The 24,402-nt window shown below is 47.3% G+C and overlaps 1 protein-coding gene across 1 annotated transcript in view; it reads right to left on the bottom strand.

The window, feature by feature from the left end:
- The window catches only part of PAXBP1 (PAX3 and PAX7 binding protein 1), a 43,730-nt gene extending 24,224 nt beyond the window's left edge, over positions 1-19,506 (bottom strand). Inside the window, exons 1-4 of the mRNA XM_088461686.1 lie at positions 19,160-19,506; positions 13,891-14,019; positions 13,357-13,527; positions 12,366-12,587 (exon numbers count right to left, since the gene is read on the bottom strand). Of these exons, the coding sequence (XP_088317812.1) occupies positions 12,366-12,587; positions 13,357-13,527; positions 13,891-14,019; positions 19,160-19,406 (769 nt within the window). The 5' untranslated portion in view covers positions 19,407-19,506. The remainder of the gene's footprint in view (positions 1-12,365; positions 12,588-13,356; positions 13,528-13,890; positions 14,020-19,159) is intronic.
- Positions 19,507-24,402: the final 4,896 nt, after the last annotated feature.

Below are 24,402 nucleotides of genomic sequence, written 5' to 3'. Positions count from 1 at the left end.
TCTCTGTTGGACAGGGACACAAAGTCACTTTGCTAATATGATGGATGCCATTAATGTTACTGATTCACCCATCAAATTTACGTATACCAGCAGTTTTGATTCAGTACATTTCTTGGACGTTTTGGTGTCTGTCACTGATTCGCTACAGATTTGTACCACCATTTTTTACAAACCTACAGACAGAAATACTATTCTTCAATGTGGCAGTTACCATCCTCCGGCCCTTAAGAACGGTCTCCCTTATTCACAATTATTACGCATTTGGCGTATTTGCAGTGAGTCAAGTGATGCCCTCCGACAAATAGATGAGATGATTCTCAAATTCCTCAAGCGGGGATATCATTATAAAACGTTACATGAGGCCAAAAACAAAGTATTAGCGATGACTAGATCTGAAGCATTAGCATCAACTGAGAAAGTACATCAATCTAACAAAATAGTGTGGACTCAAGAGTTTTCCTCTGTTAGCCACATTTTGATGAAAAAAGCTAAATCTATCTGGCCTATCATATCTAATGACAGGTCTTTACCAACCTTATGTAACACCAATATTTTACCATCATATCGTCGGGGTAGGAACATCAAAGATGTTGTGGTCCAGAATGACATATCTCTTCATACAATAGCGAGACCAATACATTTTTTAACCAAGAAACCTGGAAATTACCGCTGCACAGGTTGCATAACTTGCAGCTATCTGGAAACTGGCAGTTATTTTCATCATCCTAGGTCGGGTAAAAAATATGATATAAAATACCCACTTACCTGCTCCAGCAGATATGTGGTGTATTTTATCAGATGCCCATGTGGTCTATTATACTTGGGCAAGACTACCAGACAAATGAAGGAGCGGATGGCGCGCCACAGGTCCAGTATACGTGCAGCTTTGGATGGTAAAGGTACTGAACTACCAGTGGCCCGTCACTTTCGGGAACACCAGCACAATTTGTCCACGATTCGCTACAAGATGATCGATTGGATTCCCCCTAATGCTAGAGGAGGTGATCGTGGACGTATACTCCTACAGAGAGACTAAATGGATACATATTCTTCAAACTATTCAACCATTCGGATTGAATGAGGCCATTTCATTTACGTGTTTTTTGTAGTTTGTCTGTATTGTTATTTCTGGATCTATTATAGATCTTTACTATACGGTGCATGTTGTGCTTCTTCATGTAGTGCACCTAGGTTATCTATTAGCTTAATGTCCATGCTCCTAGACTGTGTACTTTAATTTTTTTATTATATTTGTTTCGATTACAGTTTAATGATGTAATCTTTCATATAGCCTCATCACTGTTATGTAGTTTATATTCAGACTACCAGTTGTTTATATTGATGAGTTTTCGCTTTTCAGATTATTACTTTACCATACACCGAGGGTTGCACTCGGCTGTGATTATGTTATTTATCATAGGCTTTAATACCCCGTTTTTCCCTTCAGGTCTTTTGCAGCATTTTGTGTTTATGTTCACCATGGTGATGGTTCACGTAGTTTGGCCACGCCCCTTGGATGCGTCTGTAACGTGGGTGCGGGGTCGCACCAGTGACGTCATCAGATCTCCGACTGGGTGCTGTGGTGAGTTCACAGTCACGTTGGTGTCTTCCACAGGTATTTATTCTTTGTCTGTTTGTGTATTTTTAAGTCTTGATAAAAGGGAGTTGTCCCTGAAACGTCGATTTACATTACGACTATTGTCATGGTCATTATTTGAAGCTGTCCAGTCTCAAGAGTGGCGTCTTTACTACATATCTGTATGTATATGTATATGTATATGTATATGTATATATATATATATATATATATATATATATATATATATATATATATAGATATAGATATAGATAGAGAGAGATTCGTATACCGTGATAACAGACATAGTTCATATTTTATAAAAAAAAATATGAGATATGGTAAGAACTTACCCTTGTTATCTCTATTTCTACGAAGTCCATAGGGTTCCACAGGATACCTTGGGGTATAGGTGTGACGTCAGTCGCAGGGCACCAAAGAGTTAAGCTTTCAGCCTCCCAGGATGCACTAGGTCCCCCTCCTATACCCCGCCCCCGGGCCAAGGCACCTCAGTTAGTTACCAAGCCATAGGCCGGAGGAGGAGAAGGAAGAGAGAGAACAAAGATCTGGACACATACAAGAATCACATTCTCACCAGAGGGAGACGGAAAACCGGTGACCAGAGCAAAGCCCATCTGCAGCACAGGTGCGACAGGGCGGGAGTCCTGTGGAACCCTATGGACTTCGTAGAAATAGAGATAACAAGGGTAAGTTCTTACCATATCTCATATTTTCTACTTCAGGGTCCATAGGGTATCCACAGGATACCTTGGGGATGTCCCAAAGCAGTATCCTTTAAGGGTGGGGACGCTCCTGTGCAGAAAGGAGAATCCGCCGCCCGAAGGAAGCATCCTGAGAGGCGAAGGTGTCAAACCTGTAATACCTCACGAAGGTATGGACAGAAGACCACGTAGCAGCCTTGCAGATCTGAACTGCCGAGGCACCACGTCGAGCTGCCCACGAAGGACCCACAGACCTAGTGGAAGGAGCCTTCAGAGAAGGAGGGACCGGTAGGCCTTCATGAAGAGAAGCTTCAGAAATAGCCATACGGATCCAGGCTGCCAAAGTTTGCTTTGAAGCAGGCCAACCCTTTTTACAGAAGCCATAGAGGACAACAAAGCGTCCGACTTCCTAAACAAAGAAGTGCGGTCAACATAAGTCCTTAAGGCCCGCACAACATCCAAAGAGGCCTCACCCACGGAAAGACCCGGTGAGTTAAAGGCCGGAACAACTATTTCCTCGTTAACATGAAACTGGGAAACAACTTTGGGAAGAAACTCGGGCCGAGTGCGGAGCACTGCCCTGTTCCCATGAAAAACCAAGAAAGGGGGTCTACAAGAAAGAGCCCCTAACTCAGAAACACGTCTGGCTGAAGCAACGGCCAGAAGGAAAACAGTCTTAGCTGTTAGCCATTTAATATCCACTGAGCCCAGTGGTTCAAACGGCGGTCCTTGGAGAGCCCTCAGGACCACAGCCAAATCCCAAGGCGCCACAGGTGGAACAAAGGGCGGCTGAATACGGAGAACACCTTGCGTAAAGGTGCGCACATCCGGGATTGTAGCAATCCTACGGTGAAACCAGACAGATAGGGCCGAAACCTGTACCTTCAAAGAAGCAAGGCGAAGCCCATGATCTAGTCCCGCTTGCAGGAAGGCGAGAATCCGAGACAGACGAAACTCCCGCGGTGCATAACCTCTCGGTCGACACCACTGGAAGAACGTATGCCACACGCGATGGTATATCCTCGCGGAAGACGGTTTCCGAGCTCGTAACATGGTACGCACCACAGAGCTGGAAAACCCCCAGGACCTCAGCATGGCCGTCTCAACAGCCACGCCGCCAAAGACAGCCGAGTCAGGTCCGGGTGAAGACAAGGACCCTGAGACAGAAGGTCCGGTCGTAGCGGCAACCGCAGAGGACTGTCCACGGACAGACCCTGAAGGTCTGAGAACCAGTGCCGTCTGGGCCACGCGGGAGCTATCAACAGGAGCGTCCCTCCTTCCTGTTTGAATTTCCGGATTACCCGTGGAAGAAGGGAGACCGGAGGGAACAGGTATGCGAACCTGAACGTCCACCGGACGGACAGAGCATCCACCAGAGACGCCCCTTCGTCTCTTGTGCGAGACCCGTACACCGGCAACTTGTTGTTGTGCCGGGACGCCATGAGGTCGATTTCTGGAAGACCCCACCTGTCCACCAGTAGTTGAAAAACGTCCGGGTGCAGGGACCATTCCCCTGGATGAACTTCCTGGCGACTTAGAAAGTCCGCCTCCCAATTTAGCACTCCCGGGATGAAGACCGCTGATATGGCCGGAAGATTGCGCTCCGCCCAAACCAGGATCCGAGAGACCTCTACGAGAGCCGCCCGACTGCGAGTTCCTCCTTGCCTGTTTATGTAGGCCACGGTGGTAGCATTGTCCGACTGGACCTGCACCGGGTGACCCTGGAGAAACCGCTGTGCCTGCAGGAGAGCATTGAAGACCGCACGGAGTTCCAAGATATTTATTGGAAGCTCCGCTTCTGTCGGTGTCCACCTGCCCTGGAACAAGTGTGGACCCGAAACTGCTCCCCAGCCCCGAAGACTGGCGTCCGTTGTCAACAGGACCCAATTTGGAACCCAGAACGGACGTCCCTTGTTGAGGTGGGTCGTCTTTAACCACCACGCAAGGGACAGGCGAACCTCCGGGGTGAGCACAATCGTCTGGAACTTCAGAGACTGAGGCAGCCCGTTCCACTTGGACAGGATCAGGTGCTGCAGAGGTCTGGAGTGAAACTGGGCGTATTCCACCATGTCGAACACCGACACCATGGAGCCCAGTAACCTCATCGCCGAGTGTAAGGACACCCGGCGGCTGTGCAGACAACTGCGCACCCTTGACTGTAAAGCAGAGATCTTGTCCTCCGTCACGAAGATCCTTTGCTGTCCCGAGTCCAATAAGGCTCCAAGATGCAGAATCCTCCGAGACGGGATTAGAGTGGACTTCTGCCAGTTGATTAGCCAGCCGTGCCGTTGCAGCAGTGCAATGGTCAGGTCCAAGTGGTGTAACAGGAGCTCTGGAGATCCTGCCACCAATAACAGGTCGTCCAAGTACGGCAACATGCGGACTCCTTGCAGCCGCAGAGAAGCCGCCATGACCGCCATAGCGTCCTGTATGTCCAATGACACCATGTAGTCCCCAGGTTCCAGCGCCAGAATGATGGACCGTAGGGTCTCCATCCGAAAATTCGGGACCCGCAAAGACTTGTTGAGTGCTTTGAGGTTGAGAATCGGACGATATGACCAATTGGGTTTCTGTACCAAAAATAGATTTGAATAGAAACCCTGGCCCCTCTGGGAGAATGGAACAGGCACTATAACTCCAGCCTGGAGCATAGTGTGCAATACCTTCCGCAGCTCTGTAGCCTTGTTCCGGTCTGATGGTAGACCCGTGGTGAAGAATCGAGCCGGGGGTCTGTGCCGGAAGGAGAGGGCGTACCCGTGAGAGACCACCTCCAGAACCCAAGTGTCTGTCGTAGTGAACGACCAACACCGGGAGAACTGCAGCAGGCGGCCTCCCACCCTGGGATCCCCCAAGGGGAGACCCGGACCGTCAAGCCGCAGGCTTGTCATCTGGCTTGGGGGCCGGACGTCTGGTACTCCATGCCTGTTTCCGGGGCTTGACCGATTTCTTAGGGCCAGCCTGTCGAGGAAACGACTGTGGTTTGGGCCTGCCCTGGGCCCTAGATGACCGAAAGGACGATGGTCCAGAACCAGAAGGAGCAGCGGCCGACGGGAGACAAGCAGATTTGGCTGCCGCCAGCGTGGCCACAATCTTATCCAGATCCGGACCGAAGAGAACTTCTCCGGTAAACGGCAACGCTTCCAGACCTTTCTTGGATCTGCGTCCGCCTTCCAGGATCGCAGCCACAAGGTGCGACGAGCAGCTACCGCTGCTGAAGAAATTCTAGACACCAGAGTACTAATGTCTAGAGCCGCCTCGTTGATGTAGGTGGCCGAATCACGGAGATTGCCAATCAACTCCGCCTGTTCGGCCGGACAGTCGGATTCAAAAGAAGCCTCTAATGAATCCGCCCAGCGCTCCATCGCTCTGGCAACCCAGCAAATGGCCATAGCCGGCCGTGCTGCCCCCCCTGCAAGGGAATAAGCGGACTTCAGGCAGATTTCTACCTTGCGGTCCGTAGCATCCTTAAGGGAGGACATGGATGGCATCGGCAATGTGGCACTACGGACAAGACGGGTCACGTGAGAATCCACCTGTGGAGGGGATTCACACTTAGCAAAATAATTATCCGCGAACGGATAAGCCACCGCCAGGCGTCTCTGCGGCTGGTATCTTTTGCCAGGTTGTTTCCACGCCTCCTCTAAATGGTCCACCAACTGACCCGAAAGAGGAAAGACTGTGGCATCGCCCTTCACATCTTTGAAAAAGGCATACTTAGATTTAGCCGCTGGGGGAACTTCGTCCTCAATCACCAAGGCTGTGCGGACCGCCCGAATAAGTCCAGGAATATATACTTTGGACTTAGCATCAGCGTCCTTAGTATGGAAAGGTTCCTGATCGTAAGGATCCAGAATCTCCCCATCATCAGACGTCCCTTCGTCATCCTCATAAGGAGCGGACAGAGACGCCACCGGCCTTTTATGAGGCCGCATCACAGACTCCCCTTGCAACACATCCGACAAGTGCTGTACAGAACTCGTCAGGGAGTTAACCCACGCTGGCTCCTGAGAACCCGGGAGCGGGGAAATAGGGAGACTGTGGGGTACCACCAATTGTCGTGGGAACCCCTGCATGGGTGACGACACCACAGACTGCTGGGACAAACCCATCGGAGTAAACGCGGGCTGCGGAGCTAACTGGCCCACTAAAGCTGTTAACGCCTGAGCGAAACAAGCCCAGGGCGGCTCCTGTACCGGTGCTGTAACCGTAATAGGCCGCGCCATGGACAAACACTGCCGGCAAAGGCCCTCCGCGCTACCCTCCCCCTCCGCTAACGGTACTTTGCACGTGGTACACTGTAGCCGGAGGGGAAAATCACTTTCAGACATGATGGCACCACGTATGTGACCTCTCTCACCAATTAAGTATTAAATAGGCGAGAGACCACCCTGCAGCACCGCACCGCAAGGGCTTTAGCAGAAAGAACAGGGACAGTAATAAAGCTGACAGTTTAGAGAAGAAAAGTTACAGGCAGCGCTAGCACAGTCACATACAATGCAGAGAAATAACAATTCCTGCACTAACAGCGCTGATCACTCAACTACACAGACACAGGGCCTGGTAGGACACAGCGCTGCATACACAGACCTGAGCCACAGCGGAGGAGAGGTATGCGGGGGGACCCAGACCACGATGCTTCCTTCCAGACTTCCAGCAGCGTTCACCATGCGTTGCAGAGAAGATGGCCGCCGAGGAGCAGAGAGAAGCTGGCCTGGGGGAGGAGCGCTGACACAGGACCAGTCAGCACAGTGCAGAGAGGGCTGTGTGCAGCGGGGGAGGCGCCGGCTGTGAGACAGGGAAGGCGCGCTCCCCTGGCATGCATTTAACCCCTGGGACGCCGCAGCGCTACCGCTCTGCTGCGGTCCGCTGTCCCAGGGGGTAGTGGAAGCGCAGGTTGGTCGCCTGGCTCCACGCTGCAGCCAGTCCCCAGGGAGCCCCCTGCCTGGGGACTTAGGACCATGTGATCAGCGGGGACCCACCGCGGGACCCCGCTGCTTACCTCTGTCCCCCTTGAATCCGGCCATGGTCCGGAGCATCTGGGGTCACCGCTAGCTGTGACCCCAGACGCCCACCAGCATCCCCAGATCAGTACCGGCGTTCTGGTACCGGCGGGGTGTAGGGAAGACAGCATGGACGTCAGGACTGACTGTCCATGCTGTTCATCCAGATGTGCAGCCACAGCTGCATGAAGAAAAAGCTTCAGGGGCTCTTCTAGCCCCCACTCCAACAGGTGCACCCGACTCCGGCCGGGCACCAAACTAAACTGAGGTGCCTTGGCCCGGGGGCGGGGTATAGGAGGGGGACCTAGTGCATCCTGGGAGGCTGAAAGCTTAACTCTTTGGTGCCCTGCGACTGACGTCACACCTATACCCCAAGGTATCCTGTGGATACCCTATGGACCCTGAAGTAGAAATATAGCCTTCTACTGCAGGGTCCACCCTAAGGTATCCAGAGGGTAGAGGGTCTATAGAGGGTATAGACCCTCTACTGCAGTGTCTATACCCTAAGGTATCCACAGGATACCTTAGGTATAGGCGATGCGTGAGTCATCGGGCACCACAGAATTCAATTTATTCTCCCAGGATGCACCGGGGCACCTCTCCTATACCCCGCCCCCAGGCCAAGGCACCTTCAGTTTCGTAAGTGCCCGGCCGGAGTCAGGTCACTCCACGGAGGGGGCTGTTGAAGATCATCACGGCCGGTCAGCAGGGACAGTACCAATGGATGTCCAGGGCTGCCACGGTAGGGGCCTGCTGATGCAGTGTCCTTTTTTGTCCCCAGGGTAGGGGGCTCCCTTGGGACGGCCATTAGTGGGGCCAGGCACTGAGTCCTGTGCTCCCAGTAGACCACCAGGGACATCGGGTAGTCCGGACAACATTAGTATCTCCTATTTGATTGTGGTCTGTAAGAACAACCTCCAGGTTACTCACCACTCTCCCCCCTTTGTTGCAGGTTTCAACGGCATTAGTGGTTAATAGGGGGACATCCAGGATGTATAGCCACTGACGACCAGAGCAGTAATAGCTCAGAATGAGGAGTCAGCGTCCTGGCGTATAGCAGGCGGTGAATTGGCAGCACAGGGGAGGCTCAGCTCTTATGTACAGGTGCCACGGGTGAGAAGTGGCTTTGCAGATCTATCCAGCAGCTGTCCGGCAACATTCTGAGCTATTAACGCTCTGGTCGTCAGTGGGTGGAACCACTGGCTTAAACCGCAGCTATACATGCTGCATGTCCCGCTATTGACCACTAATGCCGTTGAAACATGCAACAAAGAGTAGAGTGTGGTGAGTAACCTGGAGGTTGTTCTTACAGACCACCATCTAATAGGAGATACTAATGTTGACCGGACAACTCTTGTCTAATATGTAGCTATTATTGACACTGTCTTTAATCATTGTTATTTTATTACGGCCTTTTCATGAGTAGAACACGTATAGTTTCACTGTGCATAAAGAGAAACATATTTACAATTGTGTTCTACAAGCAAAATCCAAATAGATACATTATGTCCCGATTACTCGGGCATTTTTATTACTGGTTGAGTCTCCCATATCCAAATATTCCGAATTACAGAAAATTTTTAGAATGACAGATAGTGAAACTTTTGCTTTTTGATGGTTCACTGTACACAAACTATGTTTAATGCACAAAATTATTAAATTATATAAAATTACCCACAGACTGTTTGTATAAGAAACAAAAAAGAATTTCATTTATGTAAACAAACTTTGTTTGAGCCACAAAATTATTGAAAATATTGTATAGAATGAGCTGCAGGCTGTGTGTATAAGGTGTATAGAATGAGCTGCAGGCTGTGTGTATAAGGTGTATAGAATGAGCTGCAGGCTGTGTGTATAAGGTGTATAGAATGAGCTGCAGGCTGTGTGTATAAGGTGTATAGAATGAGCTGCAGGCTGTGTGTATAAGGTGTATAGAATGAGCTGCAGGCTGTGTGTATAAGGTGTATAGAATGAGCTGCAGGCTGTGTGTATAAGGTGTATAGAATGAGCTGCAGGCTGTGTGTATAAGGTGTATAGAATGAGCTGCAGGCTGTGTGTATAAGGTGTATAGAATGAGCTGCAGGCTGTGTGTATAAGGTGTATAGAATGAGCTGCAGGCTGTGTGTATAAGGTGTATAGAATGAGCTGCAGGCTGTGTGTATAAGGTGTATAGAATGAGCTGCAGGCTGTGTGTATAAGGTGTATAGAATGAGCTGCAGGCTGTGTGTATAAGGTGTATAGAATGAGCTGCAGGCTGTGTGTATAAGGTGTATAGAATGAGCTGCAGGCTGTGTGTATAAGGTGTATAGAATGAGCTGCAGGCTGTGTGTATAAGGTGTATAGAATGAGCTGCAGGCTGTGTGTATAAGGTGTATAGAATGAGCTGCAGGCTGTGTGTATAAGGTGTATAGAATGAGCTGCAGGCTGTGTGTATAAGGTGTATAGAATGAGCTGCAGGCTGTGTGTATAAGGTGTATAGAATGAGCTGCAGGCTGTGTGTATAAGGTGTATAGAATGAGCTGCAGGCTGTGTGTATAAGGTGTATAGAATGAGCTGCAGGCTGTGTGTATAAGGTGTATAGAATGACCTGCAGGCTGTGTGTATAAGGTGTATAGAATGACCTGCAGGCTGTGTGTATAAGGTGTATAGAATGAGCTGCAGGCTGTGTGTATAAGGTGTATAGAATGAGCTGCAGGCTGTGTGTATAAGGTGTATAGAATGAGCTGCAGGCTGTGTGTATAAGGTGTATAGAATGAGCTGCAGGCTGTGTGTATAAGGTGTATAGAATGAGCTGCAGGCTGTGTGTATAAGGTGTATAGAATGAGCTGCAGGCTGTGTGTATAAGGTGTATAGAATGAGCTGCAGGCTGTGTGTATAAGGTGTATAGAATGAGCTGCAGGCTGTGTGTATAAGGTGTATAGAATGAGCTGCAGGCTGTGTGTATAAGGTGTATAGAATGAGCTGCAGGCTGTGTGTATAAGGTGTATAGAATGAGCTGCAGGCTGTGTGTATAAGGTGTATAGAATGAGCTGCAGGCTGTGTGTATAAGGTGTATAGAATGACCTGCAGGCTGTGTGTATAAGGTGTATATAAAACAAATGCATTCTGTGTTTAGATTTGGGTCCCATTATCAAGATGTCATAGTATGCAAATATTCCAAAATACGGAATATTCCGATATCAAAATACCCCTGGTCTCAAGCAATTTGGATATGGGAGACTCAACCTGTATAGTAATTTACCAGAGTTTGCTTGTTAACATATATATTTGCTATAGTTCTATCTTCTGAATAAATTGTGGGAATGTTTTTAAATGCACAATCCTGGCTCAATATATTTTATTATATCCACTAAATAAGATCAGCGCGATCCATATCTCTTTAAGCCTTCAATTTAATTAGGGTAACACAGAAAGCCCCTTTTTTTGTTGTTTGGTGCAGACCTTCTCTGTCTTTAACTTATGTACTTAATTATTGCATTATTGGAGATGAACTAATTTGTATACCTGTCTACTGTGCATCTAGCCTTTATTGGCGCTATTGGAAACCATTATCTGGTATATGTCATTTTACGCTGCATTGTGCTTCTGATATGTCAAGTTACACTGTTACTATTTACTAAGCTTTGTTAGGAGATACAGCGAACGGAGGTAAGGTACCAGCCAATCAGCTTCTACCATGTCACAGGCTGTGTTTGAAAAATGGCAGTTAGGAGCTGATTGGCTGGTACCTTATCACCGTTCACTTTATCTCCTAACAAAGCTTAGTAAATAGACCCCTATGTATGTTACTAGCACGGCACTGCAGTAACACTGTGTGGCCTGTAGGGTGTTAGAGAACCGTGACTACTACCCCTTTCAGACATACTGAGATTCCCGGGATTTTGGCCTACCTCGGCCAAAATTCCCAGGTCTCATGTCTGTGTGAGAGGTACCTACCCGGGAACACGTTCCCGGGTAGCCGCCCCTGCAGTCAACCAGGGTTTTTCCCGGGACTTAAGTCCCGGGAAATTACCCTGCTTCTGTCTGAATGGCGCTACCCGGGAATTTACTACTCCCGGGCAGCACCAAGCAGCTTTGACATGTAGCTGACAGCGCAGAGCGTCCTATAGGACGCTCAGCGCTGCTGCTTTGAGCTGACAGCGCAGAGCATCCTATAGGACGCTCAGCGCTGCTGCTTTGTTTGAGCTGACAGCGCAGAGCGTCCTATAGGACGCTCAGCGCTGCTGCTCACCACCCCCAGCACCGGCCGGCTGTGCCACAGCGGGCCACCCGCACTCCCGCTGGACCACCAGGGAATTAAAATGAATGTTAAAAAAAATTATAATAATAATAAAGAAAAAAAAAAAACTGCATTACGATTGGCCGGCTTTTGGCTGGGAGGAGCAGACGGCAGAGAAGAGGCAGGTAAGCAGAAAAACCCTGCTCTTGTCTGAAAGGGGTCTACCTGGGAATTTCCTGGTTAGACACTGTAGTGTGAAAGGGGCGTCTCGACCAAATACCCGGGAATTTGCACAGGAGAAATTCCCGGGTCTGAGCAGGAAATTTCCCGGGTTGTATGTCTGAAAGGGGTAAAGGCGGCTAGAAGGAAGAAAAGGACGGACTGCATTGAGGGAAAAGGGTTACAGAAGATGAGACCATGTAAGGAGCACGGCCGAAAGACGGAAGGCCCGGGGCTTTGTTAAGCATGGGGAGCAAGTGTGCAGGAACAAGAGACATGGCAGGAGTGGGTAAGAATGAGCGAGGGAGAGGTGCATCATGAAGAACAGAGGGTGAGGGGGAAACAAAGGATTGTGGCAGTTACACAATACTGTACGTGACGGAGACTAGAACACACTATGATTATTCATTGGCGATGATGCTATACAATTGCTGTAGTCTGCACAGATAGCTAGGCTGTATAAAAGTATGAATAATAGAAAATAGCAATTCAATCCTCAGAATCTTTACCAAACATCAGTAAATGTTTAATTTATAGAACATTTTTCCCAGCCCCGGTTTAGTTGTCTATATGAACTGAATGAAATGAGTAAGACGTTAAACACTGTAAGAACAGGCACTAAAGCCTACCGATTTCCTCTGCTATCTTCTGCCTTTGTGTCTTCTCTCGCACGGAAAAGACTATACGCCTCTTCTCATCGTCGTCATCGTCATCACTGGCATCGTTCTCGTCCTCGCGCACCAGGCGGCTTTTACCACCCTCGCAGTCTATAGATGGCGCGTCACCAAGCTCCCGAGCCAATTGCCGCTTTTTGCGAGCCGCGTGGATAAAAGCTGCATCTGGGATCTCACCTTAAGGAGAAAACGAAAATCAAATGTGGTCAACCACGTTAATGTGCAAAATCAAAAGCAGTGCCCCGATTCCTCAGCATTAGAGCTAGCTCTAACCTGGAGTTATAATGTGCCCTGGCAGCAGGAGATTGGCTCGGTCGTTCCCTTAACACCGGCAGTTACGGAGCATTTTCCAGTAACCAGATTCTGGGTGATAACAGCACTAATGCACACTGTTCTGTCACGCTGTGCTGTTGGGAGTTGCAGGACCCCAGGGACATACGTATGAGAAGGGTCACTGTCGTGTGGCTCGGACTGCAGATTAACGATGCTACTACTATAATCTCTTGGAACTTCATTCATAGAGGCTGTATCACAGAGGAAGGTATTAAGTGGTGATGAGGGCACTGGCCGCTGATGGGTTGGGGTTACAGGCTTTGGGTTAATTTACAAACGAAATGGCCCCAAAGAGACAAATGTTCCCATTGTTAATACAATCCATGAGTAAAATCCTATTTGGGGTAGCTGGATATCGGAAACAAAAAGTGCACAAGTACACTATAACAAACTATTCTGACTTCTGGCCAAAACACTCTTCAATTCAAGTTACCATTAGGTAATATATAAATATACATCTGTCCAAATAACAAATAGTTTGCATTTAATTTCAAAGGCGAGGAATAAAACAATACTAAATACAAGCCATAGGTCAGTCTCACGAGAGAGACTGTTCAAGTACTTTTCATTGTAGCCATCTCCAAGCGTATACATATGAACATAGGCGAAATACCTGGACGCAGAACATTTAATGTGGACAGCGAGTTGGCGAATGAGCCGGCTTTTGGCTTCTCCTCCTCCTTCTCGCTTTCTACTTCCATCTCCTCCTCGCCCAGGTCGCTGCCGGCAGTCACCTCCTCTTGGCTGCCATCTTTAGTGGCTGCGTATTTGTGACACTGATCCCCTGCGAGAAAATAAAACAGCAAATCGATACACAAAAACAGAGCGGTGGACCGAAACGCAGACAATTGCTGCACATGCCCGAGTCCCAGTACAGAGAGCTGGCAGAACAGGTGCTAGACATTGCTAGAGAAATAGAAAATAAACTAGTAATTGCCCACCCAACAGGCGTAGTACAGGCTGCCATGCACCGACTGCTTAGTACTCCAGAGAATAGGCATAGGCCGTCACTAGCTCTGTGAACTGAAAAGCTTCATATTGTCTGAGCCCACAATCTAGCTGCCTCTCCTGTGCGCAGGTGCCAGTAACACACAACCACGCGATAAGCCTGCACCACAGCCGGCTACCCAATGGATCTCCTCCTTACCATCCAGTCCTGAGTAAGCATCACTTCTGGGCCTCACTTTCTCCAGGTCATCTCTGTATTCTTTTTTCAGAAGCTTCGCAATTTTTTTGCTGTGATTTGATTTCTTTATTTTAAAAACTTCTTCCTCTACTAAGGGGCAAAAACAGGAGGAGAAAAAAGAAAAAAAAAAAACTGGACGTTAAGTACAATACACAAAATTACAACTGGAGGAATCTATACGTTCTGGACAGAGATTTGCGGTTAGGGAATATTCAGGACAGCAGGCAGGCAGACTCCTTCCAGCACCAATATTGTTCTCACCGCTCAGTTCAGGGACAGCTCTGATATTTGGGTGTCCCACAGAACAAATTGGATAGGAAAAACTAAATAGTGTCGCTTCCAAAATGTCTGCAACATAGAAATATGTACCTGCATTTTCAGCAAGCTGGGGACTTTATTAGCTTTTATGTTAAATTTTTAGTACTTCTAAATTACACATCCCCAAAACATTGATTCACAAGATTTTCAACTACTGTACACAGTAACCTACAGGGGCAAACACGACCTGAGAGATTGCAGACGTTCATTCAAGCTGTGGTTTGTACATGAGACTAGAGACCAGACTTAGGGGCTGATTCAGTACCGAGCGCAAGTTGGCCACAGCAGTATCGCATGCTCTGAAATAAATACGGGTCTCTGCCTGTAGGGACAATTGGCTGCATCTATGCGGAAGCACCTTCCCTATACATCCGCTTGTGACAGTAGCTGTCATCAATCATTTGCAAGAGCCCTTATACTTGGTGCTGGACATCTGTCCGAAATCAGCCCGATCTCTGCATACGGATCACTTACCTTATGTGCAAACACAGAGCTACACCCACTTGGCTGCAAGTGGAGATGTGGCTGCGATATGTACAACTTAAGGTGGGTACACACTATAGCGATATATCTGCAGATGATGGCCTTTCATACACACTGAACGGCCATCACCTGCATGCTGCAGCAGGTCGGGCCAGACTGGGGGCAGGTAGGGGGCATGGCTTAATCGTGGCTGGCGTGGCTATGCCCCCTTAGGAAAAAACATTTGCGACGCGCTGTGTGCCCCTCAGCCTGGTGCACAGCCAAAGGGGGGCGCGATCAGCTTGATCGCTCCCCCCTTTGGCATAAGAGACTGCTCGGACTGCTGCTTTAGCAGCCTCGGACAGTCTCTCAGTACAGCCCAGCACACAGCAGCTTGTGCTGGGCTACAGTGGATGGGGAGCTGTGCCGGACGCTGCTGGGGATGGGGAGCTGTGCCGGACCAGGGTAAGCAGTACCCACTCGCGGCTCCCCCCCCTCTTGGCGCCCCTGCGTATGGCTGATCGTCCGTACACACTTGCCGATGGACAGATAGGTCTGCAGACATCTGTTCGTTGGCTGTGCAGCACAGCCAATGCGATATGTCTGAACGACGTTGTTCACAGACATATCATCTGTACACACTGGCTGACAGGGGCACGATATATATTGGCCAGTGTGTACCCAGCATTAGGTTGTTCGAAGTTGCATACGCTCGTCTCGGATGTATGTGCAGTGCAAGAAATGGCAATATCCACCCACTAAACGCACTTGTGTGCAACACTGAATCACCCCCATAATTATCTAATTTGTGGGTTTAAATGATGAGAAGGGAGCAGAATTTTTTCTTTTTTTTTAGCAGATTGTTGATTAGGAAGCATGGTATCTTCTCCTCAGCAGGATAGCTCATATGTACATATAGGGAAGAGGGACTGTGACAGATACAATTACAGAATACAAGCAGATAATTATGAAGTGGAGTCAAGGTTTTCTGATAACAGTGAAAGACTGGATAGTTTATATCCTCCTCAGGGCTATAATTATGTATGCCACTGACATTAGGATTACCTGAAAGTAAATAGATGAATATGAGTAATATCTCCACTTTCTATTTATTTTAAAACTAGTAACTGGGACAGAGCACAGTCTTCACATTCAGCTCTTGTGCATTTAAGGTGTAAATGTTTACACATGTGAAAAGTGTATCCTATAAATAAAGGCTCTTCCTGACAGGCACCACCCTGGCGCCTGCTACATACAGACATTCTTCCCAGGGCTCCTCTAGCTCTCTCACAGCCAGGAGACTGCAGCTTGTGATTGGTCCCCTCCCTCGCAAGCCCCTCCACGGCTATTAGAAATGGGTAATGATTGGTCAGATCTGTATTACAGCACCAGAAGATCCCCAGGTTCTTCAGGTGGTTATAATGCATCTCTAAGACAATACCACCAGCAAAATGTACAGAGTCACGCATCGCTACAAAAGTGGGGCGCAGAGGGTGGAGTATCCTGCCCGAGTATTGTGAACAAGATTTCACACTGCGGCCCTGAGTTGTCATTCTAGTTTGCACAAAGCACACATCCACTAGACGATTAAATTGAGCGATTGAACGATATTGTTTAAAAATCGTTTAGAAAAATGTCTTATACGACCAAGAAAGCGCGCTCCCGCTGGTCATTTAGACATCTATCATCATACAAATATGTTGTTGAACCTGACGATATCGTCACGTTATACATGTTTGCAGATGATTGATGTGCCTGCACTGAATGACTGCTCGCTCAGTGTAGGCACATCACAGACTCACAAACGACTGCACGATTACATTGTCGTAATCATGCAGTCCATTGCCTGTCGTCTAGTGGATGTGTGCTTTTACATAATATTAAAAGAGCAGTGAGCATTGCCTTGGGATTCGGGGGGAATGAACTGTACTTCGACTGCTGCCATACCGCAGCGGATTACACAGGGCAGGTAATGCTGCCCATCCACTAGGCGATTAAATTGAGCGATTGAACGATATCGTTCAATAATAGTTTGCAAATCGTTCACTAAAATGTCAAACGACCAGTGATGTGCGCTCCGCTGGTCGTTTTAGACATCACTGGTCGTTTGACATTTTAGTGAACGATTTGCAAACTATTATTGAACGATATCGTTCAATCGCTCAATTTAATCGCCTAGTGGATGGGCAGCATTACCTGCCCTGTGTAATCCGCTGCGGTATGGCAGCAGTCGAAGTACAGTTCATTCCCCCCGAATCCCAAGGCAATGCTCACTGCTCTTTTAATATTATGTAAAAGCACACATCCACTAGACGACAGGCAATGGACTGCATGATTACGACAATGTAATCGTGCAGTCGTTTGTGAGTCTGTGATGTGCCTACACTGAGCGAGCAGTCATTCAGTGCAGGCACATCAATCATCTGCAAACATGTATAACGTGACGATATCGTCAGGTTCAACAACATATTTGTATGATGATAGATGTCTAAAACGACCAGCGGAGCGCACATCTATAATCGGTCAAACATGCTGGAGGACCTGACAATAACGTCAGGTTGAGCATGTTTGCAGATGATTGATGAGCCTGTACTGAATGACTGCTTGCTCAGTGTAGGCACATCGCATATTGAGAAACGACTGCACGACTACAATGGTGTAATCATGCAGTCCATTGCCTGTCTTCAAGTGGAGGGGCAGCTTAACAGTAGTCAGATAGCGTGGGGCAGACCCAGTATGTGACAAGTCCAACACCCCCCTTCCACATATATACCCCTTATCAGAAATCACCCGAAATCCTGAATTTTTTGAGCATAGACAGAAACCTTTGCTTTCTGATGGTTCAATGTACATAAACTGTTTCATACAGAATTATATTACTATATATATATATATATATATATATATATATATTAAATTACCTTCAGTCTGTGTGTATAACGTGTATATAAAACAAATGAATTTCCTGTTTAGACTTTGGTCCCACCCCCAAGATCTCATACATGTACTGCATATGCAAATATTCCAAAAACCAACACACTTCTGGTCCCAAGCATTGACCATGCAAAAGACAGCTCATACACAGATCACACATTTCCTAACGAACATTGCAGCAAACACAGATCTACTTATGAAGAGACATAGATAGATATCTATCTGTCCAATAGACCGGCACTCCAATTAAATCACCAAAGCACCCGGGTGCTCGCCAAGATGCAGACTCATCAGTATAAATACAGTTCAATGTTACGGGCAGCACTCCTGGGTTTTATACAGCAAAGGGAGAGAGTCCAGTCGTCATGCTGTATAAAACCGAGGAGTGACGCCCGTAAAATTGAACTGTATGTATGTGTATCCACAATGTAGTCTGCCACTCAACTGGTCTCTGCAATATATCTACGTTTCGGGGCTCACAACTCCTTCTTCAGGATACACACAAAAATACAGTGAAGCAATAGTGAACATATATATATATATATATATATATAAATATAAATATAAATATATAAATATATAACTTACCCTATTGCTGGCCGTACACCTGCACGATTTCGGGCCGATTGCCCGATTTTCGATGAGTCGTATGATGAATCTTGTGAAAATCGTGCATTTTTTAAGTAAGATAAGATCCGATGCGCGCTCCCGCAGCTCCTATAATCGGATCTTATGATCAGATGTGCAGCCCATATTATCCATCGTATCGTGTGCAGATCGTGCCGTTTATTTTGTTCATGCGATCCATCGTGCAGCAATTCAAGTCATTTCAATGACTGTTTCCCTAATGAGCACATGAGGCACAGGATCGATCATACGACAGATCCTGTGCTAAGAAAAACAAACATACATGCTGCTGGGACTGCCAGGGAGTCGGATGCTGAATCGGAACGTATGCTGGTCGTGCAGGTGTAGGGCCAGCTTATCAGTGCCCACCAGCTGCCCCGCCTGGTATATATTCACCATTTGCTTCACTGCATTTGTGTATGTATCCTGAAGGGATTGTGAGCCCCAAAAATGTTAATTAAAACACGTTTCTTTTTCACTAAGCTACGAGTCTCTGGAGTGCCGCCTGTCTGCCATTGTGCATTTTTTTGGGGGGGTGCATACCTCCCTAAGGAAGGCACCAGGAGCAAGTTTGTATTAAAGCACGTTTCTTTTTCACTAAGCTACGAGTTCTAATATAAAAAAAACATATATATATATATATATATATGTATATATATTTTACACACACATTTTATATTTATGGAGGAGGACACATTTTTATATATACACACACACAAATGTGCTTAAGAGTCACTATATACGCACATAGATATACTTATGAGTAAACACCATTTATATATACACAGATCTGTAGAATATGAGATAAGCAAATTATGTCCCCTGACGGTTTCCTCCCCAGTGATCCCCCCCTATGTGCGCCCTCTCCCTCCCTCCTGTGTGCACTCACCTTCCACATCGTCCTGGAAGCTGAGCAGGCTGGCGGCCTTGGGCACGCCGGGCTCTCTGGTCGCTTTCGGAGGCCGGGGCGGCTGTAGGCCGTTGTCGTGCTGGAGCAGCCCGGGGATGAGAGGCGGGTGGAGCGGCTCGCTGCTGCCGGGATGTTCGACCGTGGGCACCGCCGCCTCCTGCTCCCGCTCCTCCTCCTCGGAGTCATTGCGCTTCCTCACGTTCACCCGCCGGGCTTTGCGGAACATAGCGGCGGGGACCGGCACACCGACAGCCGCCAGCTGGAGACTTCACCGAGCGCCTGCCGCTGCCGGAGAGAGTCAGAAACTAGTGACAGCGACCCCTGTGGCCCGGCGGTGTACACAGCAACGCCGCATGCTCGGGGATACTCCTCATCTGAGCGAGCTGGGAACAGTGGCACCTACAGGCGGGGAGGGGAGAGACAGCTGTCCCTACAGGAGGGAAAGGGAGAAACAACGACACCTACAGGCTGGGAGGGGAGTGAAAGCGGTGCTTACAGGTAGGAAGGGGAGAGACAACGCCACCTACAGACGTGAGGGGACAGCGTCCTCTAGAGGCGGGCAGCGCGACAAACAGCGGCATCTAGCTGGTGATAACGACACTATGGGGTCTATGTACTAGGCAGTGATAAGTGACAGAGTGAAATGTGATAAGTCTGTGATAAGTGCCAGCCAATCAGCTCCCAACTGTAATTTTTCAAACACAGCCTGTGAGAAGACAGTTGGAAGCTGATTGGCTGGCACTTATCACAGACTTATCACATTTCACTCTGTCACTTATCACTGCTTAGTACATAGACCCCTTAATCATTGTTTTTTAAAAACGCACTTTAGCGATTTTTAACCATGCTTTCACCCATTTTCATGTACCTCAAATTTGCAGGGACTACTTATTTTTCCCCCCAAAATTCCTAAATGCTATTCTTCACCACTTGTGCAAAGACGCCATATAGCACCAATTGAGAGCATTTAAGCAACCCAAATACCCCCAGCAGGGCTATTCGGGGGATCCATAGCGATCCCCCATGTCAGTGCATCTTTTGGGGGGGGGAGGGGGTGTCAGGCTGATTTCCCCAAATCTGACTTTTCGCCTGTTTGAGTTTCGCTGGGACGCGTTTTCGTGTCCTTTGCAATTTAATAGGGAAAATAGCGATGACGAGCGCGATACTTTTCGGAGCCAAAACTGACGATGACGGCGAAAACTCCGGCAATGCAAAAGTCCGGCAATGCAAAGGTGCGGGACTTTTCGCCTGCAATTGAATACGGCCCATTGACACAGTTGTCAGGAGTGGAGAGAGTGCGCCACCCAGCGGCTGATAATAGACACTTCATACATGAGAACTGAGGAGGCTGATGTCTAACATTATATGGAACGCTTCACAATTCAGATGATAAAACTGAATTGCCATGTTATCATGATGGGGACTGTAGCGCACAGATACTGTATAAATTAAGGGACTGCTTCCTAATCACACCCAAGACCAAATGCGGACTTGGGAGCGATTAATCGCCAGCTGGGTGGCTGGTAAATGCGTTTTTGGTCTAACCTGTGTCACACTAGTAGATCCCCTTGAAAGGAAAGTCATACTCTCTGTCGCCACAACTTTAACAGTTCAGTTGGAGACTTGTATTTCTTGTCTGGTTAGCTCATGTTGGGTCGGTAATCTCTTTAACTGTCGTAAAGCAGAACTCTCTTTTTGCCATTGAGCTCATTCTTCATGGTACCTTTCTTGCTCAGATCCTGAACTTCTGCTTGTTAAAGGGAGATGACATTTTGTTTAGACATCTTTGTGATACGACTGAAATTGGGAATTTTCACCTGTTCCAATGGATCTCCCATATCGAGGATTGCCTCCTTAACAGGTAGTCTGGATAAAGCGTCTGTGTTGCCATTACTGCAGCCGCTCCTGTACTTTATGCAAAACTGGTAATTGGCCAGGTCTGAAGACTACCTCTGTCGTAAAATGCCCAATCGTGCAGTGGACTGATGGTCCAGCGGATTGCAGTCTGTGAAGGCTATAAACGGATTAGCAGCCAGATCATTTTTTAAGTTTTCAGTGACGTTCCACACTATGGACAGGAATTCGGGTCCAGTTAATAGGGATGTGCTTACTGTACTTTCCCTTTGGGATTCCTCTGAGCAGTTCAAGAATAAGAGCAGCGATCTTAGGAAAGTCTTTAATGAACCTTTAATAATATCCCACAAATCCGAGAAATCTTCGGACATTCTTAACTGTTTGTGGAACAGACCATTCTCCCATGATTTTCTCTGAGTCAGGTGCCAAACCTTCTGAACTTACAATATGGCCCAGGTACTGCACTTTAGGTTTTAGTAAGTGGCATTTTGAGGGTTTAAGCTTGAGCACGAACCTGGCCAGTTGCATTGTTCCTGATAAGGTTTCAAGAAAATAATGTTGTCGACCAAATATATCATCACCTTCTCGAAATTCCGTTGACCCAGACAGTCCTCCATTACTCGCTGGAAGGTGGCAGGTGCATTAATTAAACCAAATGGCATTCGGTTGAACTCATACAACCCCATTACAGTTATAAATGCATTTTTTTCCTTCTAATCTGCTAACTGATTTGCCAGTATCCACTTGTCAGGTCAAAGGTGGAAAAGTACTTTACAGATTTAAGTGCTGTAATAGATTTCTACTTTTGGCAGAGGATAAGCGTCCCTGCGTGTGATGTTATTTAATTTTCGGTAATCTACACAAAAGTGCAATTGACCATCTTTATTCTGGACCAGAACTATTGGTGCAGCCTTCGGGCTGTGGCTCTCTTGGATAATTCCACTGGCTTTTATATCCTCCAGCGGCTTCCGTACAGGCTGGTATAATGCAGGTGCCAATGGCCGATGCCTTTCCTTTATCGGAGGTGTTTCTCAGGTATTGATATAATGCCGTATATCAGTAACAGTCCCAAATTATTGGATTGTGAGTGAATGTTTCTGAATTCTCTTTTACAACCCAAAGAGCTCCTTGTTTCTGCAATTTGACAGTATTTTCATCTATTTGTAACTCCTTCCACCACTCGTGTTCCTCTCCACCGTCATCAATGTCTTCTACCACCATATTCCTTGGTTCGCTCTGAACTTTGGGTGGTGTACATCTTGAAAGTCGCTCCAGATTAGTTTGGCGATGGGTTGATTGCGGTATAACTTTACGTCATGGTTATGGGGTTTCAGTACCAGTACTGGAACACTTTCATATTTCACCGAAACTAAGGTGCTGGCCACCACTTGTTCACTTCTGAACAAAATCAAGCACGGTCCAATTAGATCTTTGTATTCCTGCCAATGCGGTCTGCAGCATGCTTTTCCCCAAAGAATAGTTTCAGTGTTGGATTGTAATTGCAATGGTTTGCTGTCAGTCAGTCGACTATCTCGCCAGTGTTTCCAGAAAGTTTCTGATGACCTTGGAGTTTCCGGATGGGTTTTCTGTAAAACTCTTTGCTCTTTCGAACCTACCTTGGATAAGGGTAGTTACCTATTCTTCTGAGCAGTTCTGTAAGACATTCAAGCCAAGGATGATAGGAGCTATCTTTGCATCACATGCAGGGCTGGCGCAACCCACTCATCATAGCCCCCACTGCAGGGAGATGCCAGGCTGGAGAGGCGCTCTCCCTGCAGCTGCTGCTGATTCAGTAGCTGCTGCTGGTGCGCCTCTCAAACCATATGATAGGCAGCGGCAGCCTGCTGCAGTGAAGCGTGGCTGAGTTTGAACGGCCCTTTGTCAGGATGCGGCCTGGGATTGGATGCTACTCACCTGCACGGCGGCGTCCTTGGACTTAGGTGTTCAGTCGCTGGGAGTGGAGGTGAGTGGTGTCTGAGTATTCTACCCAGAGTCTGCTAGGGCTTCCGTGCATGCGTCCTGGTTTCCAGGGTGCCGGGCATGGGCGCAGCCATGTTGGTCCATATCACCTGACTAGTCTCTCCCAAAATAGTCCTGTGGTCACTCAGCTGATACTCTGATCCAATGACCAGCTACCCAGGGGTATTTAAGTCTGACTCCAGGAACAGGAAACTGCTGTTCAACTTCGCTGTTCCAGTGTCTGTGTTATTCACCAGTGTTTCTCTGTGTTATTTCCTCAGTGTGTTGCTTCAGCCAGTTCTCCTGTTCTCCAGTGTTACTTATATTAGCTTCCATGCTAATTCTCTAGTGTGTTACTTTAGCTCTCTCTCAGTACTCCAGCTTTTCATGTTTCTGTTCCTGTGTTGTTTTTTAGTGTGCTGCTTAGCTCTCTTGCAGCCTCCCTGTGTTACTCTGGTGTCAGCTTTCATGCTAATTTCTAGTTAGCTTTCAGCTGGACCTCAAGTATTCAGTTAATCTCCTGTGTTCAAGTATTCAGTTCAACTCATGTGTTAAAGTATTCAGTTCATCTCCTATGTTCAAGTATTCAGTTCAACTCCTGTGTTCAAGTATTCAGTTCATCCCCTGTGTTCAAGTATTCAGTTAATCTCCTGTGTTCAAGTATTCAGTTCATCCCCTGTGTTCAAGTATTCAGTTAATCTCCTGTGTTCAAGTATTCAGTTCAACTCCTGTGTTCAAGTATTCAGTTCATTGCCTGTGTTCAAGTATTCAGTTCATCTCCTGTGTTCAAGTATTCAGTTCAACTCCTGTGTTCAAATATTCAGCTCACACGCTGATCTGCTGTGTTCAAGTATTCAGTTCATCTCCTGTGTTCAAGTATTCAGTTCACCCCCTGTGTTCAAGTATTCAGTTAATCTCCTGTGTTCAAGTATTCAGTTCAACTCATGTGTTAAAGTATTCAGTTCATCTCCTATGTTCAAGTATTCAGTTCAACTCCTGTGTTCAAGTATTCAGTTCATCCCCTGTGTTCAAGTATTCAGTTAATCTCCTGTGTTCAAGTATTCAGTTCATCCCCTGTGTTCAAGTATTCAGTTAATCTCCTGTGTTCAAGTATTCAGTTCAACTCCTGTGTTCAAGTATTCAGTTCATTGCCTGTGTTCAAGTATTCAGTTCATCTCCTGTGTTCAAGTATTCAGTTCAACTCCTGTGTTCAAATATTCAGCTCACACGCTGATCTGCTGTGTTCAAGTATTCAGTTCACCCCCTGTGTTCAAGTATTCAGTTAATCTCCTGTGTTCAAGTATTCAGTTCAACTCCTGTGTTCAAGTATTCAGTTCATTGCCTGTGTTCAAGTATTCAGTTCATCTCCTGTGTTCAAGTATTCAGTTCAACTCCTGTGTTCAAATATT

The sequence above is a fragment of the Taudactylus pleione genome, unplaced genomic scaffold, assembly GCF_031769625.1.
Source record: "Taudactylus pleione unplaced genomic scaffold, aTauple2 ptg001086l, whole genome shotgun sequence".
Classification (NCBI taxonomy): domain Eukaryota; kingdom Metazoa; phylum Chordata; class Amphibia; order Anura; family Myobatrachidae; genus Taudactylus; species Taudactylus pleione.
The sequence above is the reverse complement of the archived record's forward strand: the minus strand, read 5'-3'. Positions and strand labels throughout refer to the sequence as shown.